At 33.9% G+C, this 17800-nt stretch overlaps 1 protein-coding gene across 2 annotated transcripts in view; it reads right to left on the bottom strand.

The window, feature by feature from the left end:
* The window catches only part of LOC149084943 (chloride channel protein 2-like), a 424727-nt gene that overhangs the window by 215707 nt on the left and 191220 nt on the right, over positions 1 to 17800 (bottom strand). For both annotated transcript variants that reach the window (XM_089232681.1, XM_089232680.1), the window contains 3 exons: positions 14864 to 14992; positions 11013 to 11146; positions 9288 to 9365 (listed from right to left, as the gene is read on the bottom strand). In XM_089232681.1, the coding sequence (XP_089088807.1) occupies positions 9288 to 9365; positions 11013 to 11146; positions 14864 to 14992 (341 nt within the window). The remainder of the gene's footprint in view (positions 1 to 9287; positions 9366 to 11012; positions 11147 to 14863; positions 14993 to 17800) is intronic.

Raw genomic sequence — 17800 nt, 5'->3', positions numbered from 1 at the left:
GTTTGTTATAATATTATACTAATAATTAATAGTTATAGTTTAACTAAAGTCTTGTTCCATTCATTATTGTCATCCATTCAATGATCACTGGGGTAAAATTGATAAAGAACAGGGAAATGCCAGGTAAACGTTGTATACAAGTATACTTGTTTGTTTTTCTTTCTGCAGAGAAAACAAAAATTCTTCTACACTATTCAGTTTATCCCGCGATTGTTCAGCATTTTTCCTGAATGCGTAGGAATCGACATATCACATCTACAGCTTTTAATGCATCATGGCGAGATGGTGCACATACTTCTTCATCTGAACTTTCCGATTCTATTTCTTCGGAACATGAAGCACTTTCTCTTTGATTGATTCTAGAATATCGTCGTCTTCTAAAAGTCCTGAAGTTACAAGATCAAAGTCAACAAATTCATCCTCTATAAAATCACCTGTAGCGTTATTTATGCTTTCTCCACACATAATTTGAGAGAAATCTTTGGATAAATTATCGTTTTTCAAAGACTCGGAACAAAAACCAACACGACAAAAGCAGTTCTGAATTGTGGCACTCGTGACTGACTTCCACGCACAATCAATCATTTCAATAGCATCTAAAATAGAAATGTTTGCATCCATTCCACAAATTCTTTTTGGTCTGTAATTTTCTGTAAAAAATTTTCATACTTAGGATAATTCCTTGATCCAGTGATTGTGAAATTGCTGTTGAATTAGGTAGTAAAAAGCATAATTTTATTGCAGAAAGGTCTGTTATTTTTGGATGAGCAGTGCAATTTATCCAAAATAAAAATAAAACTTTTCTTTTTTCACTTGAAAATTTTCAACCTAACTTCAACCATTGTTCAAAAATCTCTGTCATCCATGCCTTTTTGTTGCCATCATAGTCCACAGGAAGAGTTTTAACATTTTTAAAGCACTGCGGGTTTTTTGATTTTTCGATAACTAACGGTTTCAATTTTTCAGAACCGTCTGAGTTTGCAGCCAAAAGAACTGTCAAACGATCTTTGTGTTTTTTACCTCCTTCACATTTTTCGCAATTGAAGGCAAGCGTTTGGTTAAGCAAAAGGCGAAAAAATAAACCTGTCTCATCACAATTTAACACATCTGTATCTTTACTCTCTTCTATATCATTGGTTTCAGAATATCATTCTTCCAATTTTCAACAGTTTCTTGAGATGCAGATATGCTCTCTCCACAAACTCTCCAAAAAACAATGCCATGACACTCTTCGAATCGGGTCAACCATCCACTGCTTGCAATAAAATCACCTTGATTGAGACTTTTTGCGAAATCCTTTGAATTATTAGTCCTGATAATGGGATTGAGTGAGATCGAGCGGATTTGAACGACAAAAGAGTTGCTTCTTCTACGTCACTGAAGTCTGATTTTTTTATGCATTTTCTGCTTGGTTCATAAGAAGATTCAAATGCTGACAAAAATTTTTCCTTATTTTTGGCAAATGTTGAAATAGTGTTCCGCGCAATTCCATATTCTTTGGCGAGTTCACTCTGAGTTTTACCCGATTCTAGTTTTTTGATTTTAAACTTGAAGTGTGAAGTTTGCATGAAGCCATTGCATTCACAGCCGTCGATACTCAAGATAAAAACCAAATGACATAGTCAGCATCTAACCAGGCTTTAGCACTTTTTCTTTTACTCTTTTTCCAAGAAATCTTAAAACTGAGTTCCACAGAAAACATTCTTCACAACAGACGATATCAAAATTCCCAATAGATAAGATTTTCATCTCTATTGGATGTTGACAATATCCACACTTTTTTTTACCATGAAAAGAATGAAAGACCCTTTTTTTGGAAACTCCACTAAAATGATAAGCCGGCCAACAGGTTTCAAACGTTCATTCTTCACATACACCACACGCCCCCTCCCACCCCCAAAGCAAAAAAGGGACCCATCATAGAGAACAAAGAAACAAAGGATTGTCAAAGTACCCATGAACAATGTCAAAAAATTCTTAGAACTGGTAACAGAAGGCCAATTGTAAAAACCAGTCGTGGTAAAGGGACAAAAATCGTAGTCGACTTAAGCGGAATTAAGCCAAACATGTGTCGAATTAGAGAAGTTTCCCTACAGTGAAATTAGTATTGTGCCAACCAAGGGAATAATAGATGTCAAGTTATCTGGATAGTTGAGTTATCCACATGTTGAGTTACCAAGAGTCCACTGTATAATAACTGTAATATATATATAATACTAAAAAATATAATTTCTACATAATTTTTTTTCCAAATTTTGCACGTGTAAAAATAATTTGTTCAATTTTATTTTAGATTCCAATTTAAAACAAAATGTAGAGGTTTCAATTTAGGGAAAAAATTTGAAGATGGAGGTACATTCAGGCTCCAATTATTCAATCGTATCAAAATCTGCATTCGATAAATTGTGTATTAAAAATCAAGAATTCAAATCAAATTTCAATCAATAAAAATTTCACTCGTAGGTGTTTGTAACGAAGTTGAATTTAAAAATCTGAAGGCAAAATTGGATGTTCTGATTTCTAAAACACCCTGTACAAACATATTAGGGTGGGCTTTCATGGTTTGACCTCTCAGGATTTGTCTCATGAGCATTAGTGAAATTGAAGCAGATCCAATCGATTGAGTACTTCTGAAATACAGGGAAGTTTTTGATGAAGGTCTTGGATCCTACAACAATGCCCCTGTTTCATTGCCAATAAATCCCAAATTCCCCTGATCCATTTCAAAGCTAGGAACGTACCTCTGGCTATAAAGCCGAAAATTGCAGCTGCTTTATCTAAGGTTTTGGAAGGAGTCATTGAGCCTAATTATGACCCTAAATGAATGACTCCTGTAGTTCCTGTGAAATGGTTCCAATTCCCCTGATCCATTTCAAAGCTAGGAACGTACCTCTGGCTATAAAGCCGAAAATTGCAGCTGCTTTATCTAAGGTTTTGGAAGGAGTCATTGAGCCTAATTATGACCCTAAATGAATGACTCCTGTAGTTCCTGTGATTAAGGCATTGGGTGATGTCAGATTATGCAGTGACTATAAAGTCACATTGAATAAAGCTATGAATGCTTACCCCCAATACGATCCCTGCCGTAGATCAGCTACTTTCAAATTTGAAGGGCAGAGGTGTTTATGCAAAAATTGACATGGCGTAGGCATATCTACAACTTCCTGTAGATCGAAATTCAGCTGATGCTCAAACAATTATAACCCATAAAGGTGCATTCAGACTTAAAAGACTTCAATATGGAAAAGTTGCCCCAGGATTATTCCAAAATGTAATCAAAAATTTACTCTCAAATTTGGAAAGCGCTGTTCCATACTTTGATGACGTTCTAATTAGGGCTACATCTAGAGAGGAGCTAGCTTCAAGACTAGAGCAAGTTCTTGTCTGCTTGAAGGAATCTGGTCTTTGCCTTTATGGGGGAGAGTGAGGTGGATTTCTTGGGATACAGAATTGACTCAAAAGGAATTCATCCTTCAAAGTTAAAAGGTTGAGGCAATTCAAGCCTTTCCTGTTCCAGGAAATAAGCCACAGTTCCAAGCATTTTTAGGACTCGTAAATTTTTATAATAGTTTCCTGAAAGATAAGGCAACTAAGGCAGAAATTTTTTGCATAGGCTGCTTGACTAAAAAATGAGATGGCAATGGACAAGTGAACACAACACAAAGTGTTTAATACTCTTAAGAATTTATTGAGTTCGGATTGTGTGCTTGGTTTTTCATCATTTGACGAAAACTGTGCATCATTTTGGCATACGATGCTTCACCTTTTGGGGTTGGTGCAATTTTGAGTCATAAATTGCCTAATGGTTGTGAAGCACTAGTAGCATTATACAAATACAAATACAACACCACAACAGGCAAATTGCCCAACAAGGTGGCTGACTTAAGAGCATCATGGATCACCGAGCTATTTTTTGGAGACCCTACCTACTACTGCTACACCACACATGCATCCCACCCCCCCCCCCCGCAGAACCCCCAACGAATCGGTACATGCGGGAATGTGCGTGTACGTGTAGTGAAACCTGACGTGAATTTTTATTGTTTCTCTGTAATGCTTGTTATGTGTAGTGCTGCCATCTGCCACCAGTTTTTCTAACTATGAGTGAAGCGTTATGATTGAATGATTTTATCGTTGTAGGACTGTTGCTCTCTGTGGCGAGACTTTTTAACGGGGAGATCGGCACGCATTTGCGCCTTGAAGTTGGGAACCACAGAAAACCAACTTCAGCCGACCACCACCTATGCCTCTAAAATCTTAACTTCCACAGAGCTGAACTATGCTCAAATTGATAAGGAGGCATTAGGCATAATATTTGGAGTAAAAAAGTTTCACAACTTCTTATATGGTCATTCATTCACAATAGTCACTAACAATCAGCCCCCCTTCTGGGAATTTTCAATAAAAATGAACCCACAAAGGATCTCGTGGGTTTATTATCAATCTCCTCAAATGCTGAGGTGGAGTTTGCTCTTAAATGCTTACAATTTTTTGTTTTGATACATAAACCAGGAAAAAAGATTTTGAATGCAAATGCATTGAGCCAATTGCCAAAAGAAATTGGTAATTGTGAGGTGCCCTCTCCATTAGTTCTTTTCACTGAAGAGCTAAGAGTTCCCACCCCTTCATGCTAATGAAATTAAGAGGTTAGAGATCCTGTACTTTCTAGAGAATTAAATTTGGTATATTAAAAGGATGGCCAATGAGCTTATCAGATTAGAGATTTGTTTTTTACAAAAAGAAATGAGCTTTTAGCTCATAAAAATTGTTTATTATGGAAAAATCATATAATAATACCAGCATCTGAGAGACTGTGTTTTGCAGGAATTGTACTTGGGACGTCAGAAATTGAGCAGATGAAGTCTAGCATGATCATACTTCTGGTGGCCAGGCCCTACATCTGGCCATAAGAGGATATAAGAATCACATGAAGGACTGTATGACATAACAGCTGACAAGACACGCACCACGAAAAGTTTCTGTACATCCCTGGGATATAACTTCAAAACCATGGTCACGAATTCATCTTGATTTTGCTGGGCCATATCAAAGTCAAGAGTTCCTGGTTCTTGTGGACTCATTTTCTAAATGGGTCGAAGTTTGTCACAAGGCATCAACAACTGCTGAAGCAACCATTAGTATCCTTCGAGAGATCTTCATTACACATGGGATTCCAGATGTTGTGGTATATGACAACAGAGGTCAGTTCATTGCGGAAGAATTCAAGCGGTTCTGTGACCATAACACCATTTGTCAAGTCCTGATTGTGCCAAGCCGACCGTCTGGAAATGGTCAAGCTGAGATAACCATCCAGACTGTCAAAAATGCCTTGAGGCACATGGTTTGAGGATCATGGAAGCAGAGATTGGGAAGTTGTACAAGTTCTGTAGACCTGCTCATGGGAAGGAGGCTCCACACGATTCTTGACAATCTCCATTCTGATCCCACTGAAGAAAGAAGGGTGAAGCAGGGGAGTTTGACATCTACAAGAAAAATGGTAGTCATCCTACGAGTTCAGTGCAAATGATCCTGTCCTGATCAGAAACTATACCAAAGGTCCATCTTGGATTGCTGCGACTGTGCTACCGCCAACAGGTCCTGTGTCATAAAGAACTGACTAACAGTAACTAAAAATATAATCTTATTGCAATAATGTGGAAGTGAGTATGAATTATACAAATTCACTAATGGAAGATATACCTAGACAGGAAACGCAGTGAGCTACTGAGAGGGGAAAAGAACATCTAGAGAGGAAAAATAAGTTGTAAATTTTATGATGCATTATAATACTTGAGAATAGTCATTGACATTTTCCTAATTAGATGTAAAATTGTAACAAATGTTGAAAAAAATTGATTCAGTAAGTACAGTGACACCGGCTAATGAATGCCTCAGCTTATGAATTTTTCAGTTAATGAAGATTTTTTCATGATTTTTCTGCCTCGATTAAGGCATATGGATTCAGCTAATGGACATTTTTGATGATATGAAAGCACACACTAACATAAAATAGCCGTGTCATGAGCTTAATTTTTGCACCACACACACACACACACAATCATCACCAGAATTACTGTCACTAGAGCGAGCCCAATGAACTCGTGTCCACTTAGGAATTTTTTCTAGATGTACCTACACTTCTCTTTCTGAAATCCTTTGAACTATTTCATATGAACTGAAAGATTCAGCCAAAATAGAAAATGCAATAAAAAAAAGGCGAGCCTATGTTTTCAGAGCATGCATTCTTTCAAAGCAAGATTCTTAGCATCAAGCGGAACAGTCTGGATATCCAGGAGCTTATTTATTCTATCTGCATGTATCACAGAATGTAACACAGAAATGAGCTGACTAAATCAAAAATGGATGGGGACACTTATGAACGCAATTAAGTTGTGTCAACATGAGCTAGTAGACTAAGGGAGGTATTCACAGACATGGTTTAAACTATAGTCACAATTTTTTGATAAGAGATCCCACGGATTGGTTAAATTCAGGTTTTTAACCAATCTATGTTGATCTCTTATCCAAAAATTGTGACTACAGTTTAAACCATGTTGGTGAATACAGCCCTAAATCTGGTGGTGGTTGTGTTCATACTGGAAAATAAAAATATCTTCAGCATCTCTCATCTTCCTGTAGATTCTCATTTATCCAATTTTGAAGCTGTTAATTTTAGCCTTCAATTAGTTTTTGCCTTTTCATAGTATTTCTTGGTGTTTTAAAAACTCATCTTTAAATTTTGGGCAAAAGCTGGAAAGAGTCAAATGATTTTCTATAGAAACCTCTACGGGAAATAACGTTTTGGCTAATGAGCACGATTCCAGAACAAATCAAAATCATCTTTGTTAGACAAGGTATCACTGTAATATTAAAATACAATATATCATTGTAAAATTTGATTGTCAGCACCATGGCAATAAAATCTTTCAGTTACCAATTTTTTAATATTTATTTGAATAATAAATTGCATAATCAATTCAAAATTCAATATCAATCATTTGAAATTACAAGTACCTTTATTTTCAATTAAAAACACCAATTTTATTTATAATTGTGGTAAATTTTAAGAAAATTGATATTAGGCTGCTGAATATTCAGTATAAATCCAAAACATTAGCCGAATATTCAGTATTCTGTTAAATCACTACTTGTCCCATCCCTACTAATATCTTTCTCACTGCTCCTTCGGGAGCTAGGAACTCTTTGAGCTTTTTTAGTTTTACCCTTCAGTGTTGATTTTGAGAATATTCTGATTTAAATTATAATCAGGTAGTACCTGGTTCTGCCCCATTCATTGATACCTAGTTTTGCCCTATGCTAGCATCCTTGAAACAAAACACAGTTGAGCCCACTTATGATAGAATTAGATATTACAAAGTATTGGTTATTATTTTTTTCATCCCAATGAACCTGCAATGTTAAAATAATGTTAAAAATATTGCTTACAACGAATTGACATTTTATGAATATCAGATATAACAAAGTTATCTGCAAGAATAGAACTTTTTCCCAGGAATTAAGTTCCATAAAAAATTAGTTGTTCTTCAGGAAAAAAGACTGAATGTGAAGTACTACCATACTATTTATTCAAAGAAAGGCTATGGGTGTGTTTTGTCAGTGCCATCTATAGCTAGAGGGGGAAATCTAGCTATAGATAGCTTGTTCAGTTCATTTTCAGAACCGCTTGAATAAAGAGGGACTAGTATAACCAGTTTCATTAATATGGTTTCTCAGTTTCGTAAAATCCCAGACTATTCAGAATAGTCTAATAAAGAACCACTTCAAAGCACTGAACATTATCGACAGCTCACCTCTGAAAAAAAAGGTTGGTGACACACATTTTTGAAAATCTATGGGAGTTAAAGTATGTGAGTGTAACATTTATTCAAACCTATTTGAATATTGTTAATATTTGTGACATACATGAATAATTTTCATTATAATTAAAATTTTAAGATTGTCCATGGACCATTTGTCCCCTCTAGTCTGAGGACTAGGTGGGAAATGCTACTTTTCAAGTAGATTTTACTCATTAAACTCAACTATTTATCATGTATAGATTACACCCGGGTCAGTAACTGATACGTCTGATTTTATCTTTCATGATCATATTAACAACATTTGTACTAATTCATATCACAAACTTGGTTGGCTTAAAAGATTAACTAAAGATTTCACCAATTTGAATACAAGATTGATCTTTTCAACTCTATAATACGATCAAAACTTGAATATGCATCTGTTGTTTGGAATCCTCATTGCGATAATGCTATTGATGATATTAAAATTATACAAAATTAATTTATGCAATATTTGTATTTTAAGAAATTTAGAACATATGACAATAGAATTTCAACAACTTTCCTTCGACAAACTTTAATTATCAAACTCCAAAACAGAAGAAATTTCATTCTTTTGAAATTTTTCTTGCGGTTACTCAATGGTAATATTGATTGTTCTTTTCTGTTATCCAAAATATGATTCTTGGTCACATGGTACAACACCAGGTCAAATAATTTATTTCATATAGCTCTCTTCAGGACCTTGATTGCCTTTCTTGTGCTATAAACAGATTTTGTATTTTATATAATAGTTTACCCAATGAATTTGATATATTTGCAACACCTATTGGTAAATTCAAAGAACTTCTCTCTGAATGGCGAAATTTTTTCTTTAAATGATTTGTCGTGTGATTGCTTCATTTTTATGTTTTTAAATCATTGTGTTTTTTTTAATTTTTTTAATTGATCCCATGATTTTATATAGGCCTTCATTTTACTTTTTTGTATTGACTTGTGTTTGTTTTTATTTTTTCTATTTTATATCTGTGTATTACACTTCATCTAGTTTGACTTAATTGTATTTACTTAAGAGACTGAAATAATTTCCCATTTAAGACAGGTTTTTATTTTACAAAGGTATATATCAACGGACTTATCATTGACAGGTCTGTCTTTTGATTCTGTTCAAGCGTATGTAGAGATGGTGGTCTGAAGATGGACTTAATAGTCTGGGGAAGGCATGATGTGTGTGTGTGTGTGTGATTGTCAATATATATATGTGCGCACACATATATTAGGTCACCACACATTTGATGTTAGTCTTCCCCCCCCCCGTATATCTGCCCATACATTCAATACATTCAAAAGACAGGTTTTTGTAAAACAAAACCTGTCATTCTTAAACTTGACATAATACTCAAGTTTCATTGTAGTAATTCTGAGTCAGAGGATGGAATCACAAACTACAGATAAACAATATAGCTCATTTATAAAGATAGCTCATACCTCATATATGCCTTTAAAAGATGTGACGAGTTTGCTTAGTAGTGTTGCAACAATGCTGGCAACATGTACAAAAGGACCCTTTAAAAGTAAGTTATATACATATTGCTTTATTATGTTCATTTTTCTATAATTGTGATCAACATTCATAAAAAACTTTTCAGAAAAAGAGGCATGCAAATGCACACACAGATATATAAAGATTAACAAAAATTACCGACTAAAAATCTGGTGAATAAACCTACTTAAAAAAAGACAAGTAAAATTTTATGAACATACATAATGGATGAGTGAGATGGCTTCAATACATCATAGAAACAGAAATTATTTTGGACATATCACCTTAAAATAATATCCAAAAAAAGGTATATTTCCTTGATGCATAATGAATAACCAAAGCCCATGCTGTTTTTGATGAAATTAGATATAATGAAATAATATATCTAATTTCAATAAAAGCAGGATTCAATAAAGTGTATATATAAATATATTGTTTAAATCCCAGTGAATTTGCAATAAAAAATGTTACACAGATAGTTTATTATGAACTCTTTTATGCTTCCTTATGTGATATCAAGTTTTGACATAAATGGAGTCACTATATTCTAAAATCCCATAATGCAAACAACTCTGTGGCGAAGTTGCTTGTCTTTTTTGGCAGATAATTACAGCACTATACTTGAGAATTCCAAAACCGAATAGCATAAAAGTCTGCATTGTGATGGAAATATTTTGGGTAGTTCACATCATGAACGAGTGTAACAAAACTCCACTTTTCAGTCAAGTGACAAATATCTTTGGGAGATAGTGATCAAGAGATGTGAAATTGAGGACAAAGCCAGTACATATGTAGTTGTCTGGCTGAACTTGCACTGCTTCACTGTTATTTGTCAATAACTCTTCAGGTATTTAATTGGTTGTTTTGGTATTAGCGTAGATGAGCTGAACTCTTTTAAAACTGGAAAGCAAAATGCTTTTGACATCTATCATTGATCCATTGCCTCTAGATTTTCTAGCGTAGTACTGTTTCTCAGAGAATAAGACCTAACAAAAAATAAGAAATAGTTTGATTTTTCAAATTGCTCATAATATAAGCCCTATGGGACAGGTACACATCCAGAGAAATTAATCTGCAGGAATTAATGCTATACCACTCTTGATATTGTTATAAATAAACTATTCAAGAACCATTTGGGAACAGAAATGAATGCATTGAAAATAGAATAGAGAGAAATGAGCTTGAAAACTTTACTAAGCCAGTGCTAAAAGACATCAATGTCATGAGTTAAGTGAAGAATTCAGAGGATGAATTTGGTGAAAAGCTATGTAATTGAGCCTTTACCTCAAAAATTCATAATGCACTATGAAAAGGCCACATGAATAAGATATGCTCATTTTAAGAGAACATTGCTATTGTGATAATGGAGCTTCAGGAAATACAGTAACAAAAAATTTTAGCGCAAAAAAAAGAAAAATTATATTACTTATAGGAAAGGAGATATATTATTTTGAAATATATCCTCTTAAAACTTAGCTACATGACTTATAATGTCAGTCAGTTTCTCCCAATAGCATGTCTTGGTAACTTCTTTTCATTGTTTGTGAAGCCAGACTGGGAACCTTTTGATCCCACCTTGTATCTATTTTCTACTTATTTATAGACATGGTTTTTGTCTATAAAAATCAAGAAACAGTTAACGAAATAAAAAAAATTAACAATGAGCTTACTTCTTTGCCAATAGGAAGGCCACTACCTAATGAACATGTGAGACCTACAACTTTTGATAATAATGTTCTTAGTGTTAAATATTCTTTTAAAACGACACCTCTAAGCACAGTTTTCATTTCCGGAATGCCAGAACCTGTAAGGGCAAATAAATAGCAGTCAAATAAACAAAAACAAAAACTACAATTAAGCTACTACAGGGCTCTCACTCAAAAAATTAGAAAAAGTAGGAAAACACAGGACTGAACAGTAGGACGGGGGAGGGTAACCCCCTTAGACAACATAATCATATCGCTTAATGAAAAAATCCATTAAAAAATTTTTTTTTTTTTAAATTTCGAATTAACTTCGAATTAATATATATTACATTTTTTTGTAGTCTTCTAAAGTGCAGAGTTTGTCAACTCTCTTCGGCAATGCACAGCAAATTTTGAAGACATACATTTTTTAAGAATGATGCTCCTTCGAGACCACTTTCAAAAGCACAGTGCAAAATGTGTAAGTTACAAGATCCAATGTAAATAAGGCAAGGAGACCCAGATAGTTTTACTGTGTTGTCCATCCTTTTTTAAAGGGAATTGTTTACATTTTACTGTTCAATGTAATTCGCTTTTGACAAATGAAGCACTTTTATTTATAACTCTTTGCTGAGCACATTGTAAATATTGTTTATGCCTCTTCATGCCTTAAAAGTACAGAAGACAACTGAATGCTATTTGGTAGCATCAGAATCATCAAACCTAGAATAGGCTTATGTATCCAACTGCTTTGTAATGCAAACTGTTGTTTCACCTATTTGCACCACAATTTTGAATGATGAATGTTATTTACTGTCCAGGACCATGAAGTAATAAATACAAAATTATTTTTTCTATCCAGACAGAAGTTTTTAATGACTACTATACTTGTTGAACCCTCAAACTAAGCAAACAAAAAATTAATAAAGCAAATGGTCCACATACACCCGCAAATAACCTTAAAAATGATACAATCTCTGCTTTGGAAGAATCATTAATTGCAGTCTCCAACATTCGTAATATTTGGCAATATATCAATGATTCCCTGCTCAATTAAAATCAATTACACAAATTTTGTTGATAGGATTTGATGGAAAAGTAGAACAAAAACTAGAAAGTGGGACAAAACCGAGAAAGTAGGACATTTTATCAAAAAGTAGGCTGAGTGGGAGATCTGCAACAAATAAGGATATCAAAAAAATATATTAAAGGCTAAAATATATTAGATAAATAAGTTTACTAAAATATTTTAGTATTTTATTCACTTTTCCTAAACTTCATATATAAGTGGATGAATTTGAATTAAATTCTCTTAAAACTTATTCACTCCTGTAGAAATTAGACAAGTTACATTTAAATTTTATAATGGAAAATGAGTGAAACACTACCCTAGATTTTTTCTAAATGTGAAAGATATCAGTATAATGTTTTAAAAACAATTGAAAAGAAAAATATTTAGATTATCTGTAAATGAAGAAGTGCATAGGCGTACGTACCCAGAATTTTCTCAAAAGGGGGTTTCAATTTTTTTTCTTCTCGGGGGGGGGGGGGGGGAGATTTACGTTTTTTCCGGCAACATAACACTATAATCTCTGCTTGAGGGGGGTTAGAACCCCAAACCCCCCCCCCCCTTTGCGTATGCCAATGAAGATGTGTATGCAAATTAAATGCTAAGATGTTGTCTCAAGTTTGTATTCTGCCCTTTCATGACTGATTTAAAAATACTCTTGTGCAGTAATTTTTTTTACATATAGTAAGAACTGATCTTGTCATATATGTTGAATAAATCATTTTGCTGCAAATTTCCTTCATACCATGACTAGCTATTACTTGCGCATTTGCTCACGTGGATTTGGTAATCTGATAATTGCTTCGCAATGATTTCCCCCACATCACATTCAAACTCTCCATGATCCCCTTGAGGGTTCAATTTCCATAAATCCCATCTTAGAAAGTCTCTATATTATAAAATATAATACTGACCAAATTTCATATTTATAGTTTCAGCGGTTTTAGCTTGACATGATATCTCTATCTCCATGTGGCAGATCATATTTGCCAGGCTAGGGTTTAAGTATCTTATATAACCTTTGAACCCCCCCCCCATTATATCCCCCTTAGGGTTCTAATTTCGAAACCCTCTTCTTACAGAGTCTCTACATGTAAAATGTAACCTATTGACCAAATTTCATACTAGAGCTTCAGCAGTTTCGGCTCAGCAATGATTGCCTCATATAACCTTTGAGAACCCCCTTATGATACTCTCAGGGAGGTCACATTTTGGAAAGCCCCTTCATACTGAGTTTATGCATCAAGAAATGAAACTACTGGCCTAATTTCATATTTATAGTTTTAGCGGTTTTGGTTCTGCATGTTTTCTCTGTGTGACCTTTCAACCCCCTTATGACCACCTTAGGGGTTGAATTTTCAAAAACCCTTTCTTAGTGAGCCTTTACATCATAAAATGAAATTATTGGCTAAATTTCTCATTTACAGTTTCAGAGATTATGGCTCGACATGATTTCTCTGTATAATCTTTGAACCTGTTATGACCCTCTTACAGGTCAAATTTTGAAAACTTCTTAGTGAGCCTTTACATCATAAAGTTAAACTACTGACAAAATTTAATATTTATAGCTTCAGCAGTTTCGGCTCGCCAATCATGAATCAGTCAGTCGGGACATGCTATTTTATGTATATAGATTGTAATGATTTTAGAAATAAACCTATGGTTATTAACTTAGGGCAAACCATATTTTATTGGGACAAATACAGTAAACTGGGATAATCAATATAGGAGAATATGGTATACTGCCAAAATATTCATCAATTGTTCCTAAAACTGCAAAAATATCCCAATCATAAAAAAATGCTAATTGATGGGAAATGAAGCACTTAACTCAATTTAAATTCAAACCTTCTACGAAAAACTTATGCAGCAAATCTGTAATGATCTATAAAGTTTTTCATACAAAAAATTAAACCCTGTACTTTTAGACCCTGTACTCAGAAATGTAGAGGGAAAGGGTTGTTTTTTTCTTACTTTAGATATTCTCTTTCAACCTCAGAGAGTTCAATCCTGACTTCAACTATAGCACACATATAACCTTTAAAGTCAGGGCTGAACTTCCTTAGGTTAAAAGAAAAATATACCTGTGTCACTGCTCTTTTATTGTGCAGTACACAGATCTAGGTCTTTTTGAGAAAGGCAATCAATCTCTTAAGCCAATGGTTGTTCAATGGGTTCTAACATGTTCTTTTCCCACCAGGCCACTATTGCCTCATAACCACATGACTACAAGTGACATATGATATGATTTCTTTCTGATCTCTAGATAACATCCCAATTCTTGATCTCTGCCTGCGTATCAACCACATTATTCCATTCAATATTAGTCCCCCTATTTACTTCATACTTTTATTTTATCAGTATTACTATAACCTGTGAGGAAAAAAAATATCCATTATTATGACGAGTTATCATTATAAAAAAAATTTCCTTTCTCAGTTTCTTTTCATCTACAGAAGAAAAACAGATTTCTGTGATAGAGCATGAATTTTAATATTTCATTATCACCATGATTAGACTTTGGAGATAGAGATATTTTCAAAGAAAATACTTTACGACCGAGAAGTGAAAATGCATTTATTTAGCACAATAAAAAAATAGAAGAAATTTTTTTTTCTTTTTTAGGAAATAGAGTTTTTCCAGACATAGTTTTGAGACAGAGAGGTCCTACAGTATTAGGATTTATTTTAGATACTTGCATCCAATTTCTTATGAGTTTAGACATAAAATTCCTGCAGAAAATAAACTGAAATTTAAAAAAACCTACCAATTGCTTGTGGTGCTATGATATGCACAAACCCAGCAGAGAACAATATGAGAGTTAATGGAAATGCTATCCAGGCACAATACTGTAAAACAGGGTGCCTTGCCAAATCTCTATAAAGCCAAATTCTTGCTGCAAATAAAAAGAAAATATTAATAATGTCGATTGGTGATATTGATCAGTGTCTGGGATAGAATATACGTTGATTTGATATTAAATTTATCGAAGTTGATTGGTACAAGTAGGCTCATAACTAGGCTGGGGACAACTGGGGCCCCCAAGATAAATGGGGGCTCTACAAAAATGTACTTATTTTGCATAATAATAACCTTTTTGAGGAGGCCCTCAAGAAAAGTCTGACCCGGGGCCCCAAGAAGGCATGCTATGGCCCTGGTGATGACTTAATTTAAATCAAATGGCATCTCAAAATTGTGACTTAAACTGCTTATAATTATTCATTTTTATCAACCAGTTAGCATTAATCATAAATTAAAATATTGTATATTTACTCATTTTATATAGGGGAAACTTTTGAACCTTGACGAAAGTAAACCTTGAAACACTTGAAATAGTATTAATATTATTGCGTCCTAGACAATGCATTTGGAGTGCAAGAGATTGGAAATACATAACCTTGCAACATTATGTTGTTTCAGCTCTTTGTCTGTAACCTTGACAGAGATTTTGCAAGTATGCAAATTTCAGTAACAAAATTGTGCTTGTTTTTGCATTGTTTCTTCTCAACATCTCAAGTTTAGCAAACTATATTTAGTAATTATAATCTATGCAATCACCTGATGAACCATACCAAGTGCTGTGAACAAAGTTATTAATATTTTTCAAAAAATGGTGGAACATTGTGTATCTTTGAACAGTACAAAACTTGAAATTTTTCTAGTTTACCTCAGAATAGTAAAGATACAACAATTTTTAATACTATGTCTTGTCATGAGACTGGATTGCGAACATATTATAAATGAAAAGAAAATATTCATACACATCAAAAACTCCAAAAAAAATTGTTGTGCCACATTTAATAGATGGCGTTTGATGGATATTTTTTTCCCATCATTATGTAATTCTATCACTGCATATAGTTTCAAAAAAACTCTCATAATTTTTTGTCATTACTAGAGCCTGGATAGTGTGCATATGCATTTGCATATTTTGGCCTTTTTTTAGCATTAATGCATGTAAATGCATAAAATCAAAGAATTTTCTTTGCATATTTTTAAAGGTTTATTTAAGCTCACTCAATTTTTTTTACAATTTTTCAAATAAATATTGTTCATAATGTTTTCATAACATCGGGTTTTTTCCCCGCAGGTGAAATTTAGTGAATTAATACATATTTATACAGTATTTTACGAATATTAATCATTTTATTGTAAGTCTATTTCTAGAGATATCTCAAAGTGCTAAATTCTTTTTAGAAATAGTGTCAAAATTCTTTTGTTACTGGTATTTTTGTTATTGAGCAACTGCAACAAACTGAAAATTAAAAATGCCCGAATAAAAAATATGTAGAAGTTATTTTCATATGCAGTGTATATATATATGAGGGGACATTTTTTTGTAAATGAATACATATGTACTAAGAAATAAAAAATTTGCATTTTAAACACATCTGCTTTTTTTTTTGCATGGTGATTTTTTAATGCATATTTTCTCATTTTTTGTACATATTTCAGAATTTGACTTTTTCAAGATTTCTAGTGCACATTTTGTATTTAAGTGCTTATTTTTGCATTTTTAAGTGCATATAATCTGGGCTCTAGTCATTACCATCAGAAGTTTTTTGATACAGAGTGATGACAAAAAATATCATTGATTTATAGTAAATACGGAATTGAATTTCACTGGAATGTTCACACGCTCGCCTCAGTTTCATCAACTGAAAGGTTTGTGTAGCATTTGTTGATGCCACATCTGATTTGAACATCAGAACATGATTTGAACATACAGGGTTGTAGGTAATGAAGATACAGCTATATCCCTCGCTTCACAGGATTTTGCTACAACACAATTTACAAAAATTGATTTTTGGAATTCTAACCTGCAAAAATTTTCTAGTAGTTTTAACTTTAATTTTGGAAATAGGATTGCAAACTGAAAGTAAAACAACATAGGCACATGTAGTTGAATCCTTTAAAAATGATGAAATACATTGGATTTTTTATTTTTTTCTACTATTTCTCTATTTCCTAAATATATCTTCGCATCAACTGGCTGTTAAAAACATTCATAAGGATAGCAGAGAGTCAAATCATCCTCTGATCAGTTGCCATCTGGTGGCAGTGTCAGCAATTGTGAGCTTTGGCAGCTTGAGTTAGGTCCGACCGTCCATGTACAGTCCCGTTCAGTGCACACGAGCTCAAAGGAAAGATTGAGATATTCTTTGCCTTTGGTCTAAGGCGTTTATGCAGAAAGTCAAAGGATATGGGTTCGATTCCCCACAAGGGCAGTTGAATTTTCTCTTTCCAAAATATATCTTTGCGATCCAAAGATATAGCCAGCTGTTAAAAACCTTCCTATGGATAGCAGAGAGTGCCATCATACTCGAATATGAGTGTTTTCTAATAAAAATCACCATTTCCATCATAAATGAAATGCTAAACAAGCTTTTACTAAATTTTGAATAGTAAACCCGTTTCCTCTGAAGCCCGACCCCCAGAACGAGTTCAGATAGATAATAAGCATTCATAGTTTTTCCAAGAACTGAGAGTTCACCTAACAAAAAGGGGATCAGAACGACTTAACTTTCCTCCAATCCAAAGGACAAAAACGTGCACTTGGCAGACTTGCCAACATTTCGACGGAGGTTGTCAGTAGCAATGTACGTTGACTGGCCAGGAGGGGGTAGGGGTCGGCCGACATGACCCCCCCCCCAATTATTTTTTTTGCGAAAAGCAATTTTTTCCCCAATTTTATTTTGAATTC

The sequence above is a fragment of the Pholcus phalangioides genome, unplaced genomic scaffold (genome assembly GCF_987345545.1).
Source record: "Pholcus phalangioides strain wild (caught in Gottingen) unplaced genomic scaffold, Ppha-v1.0 ptg000007l_1, whole genome shotgun sequence".
Taxonomy (NCBI): Eukaryota; Metazoa; Arthropoda; class Arachnida; order Araneae; family Pholcidae; genus Pholcus; species Pholcus phalangioides.
Note: the sequence above shows the minus strand (reverse complement) of the source record. Positions and strands in the feature narration are given on the sequence as shown.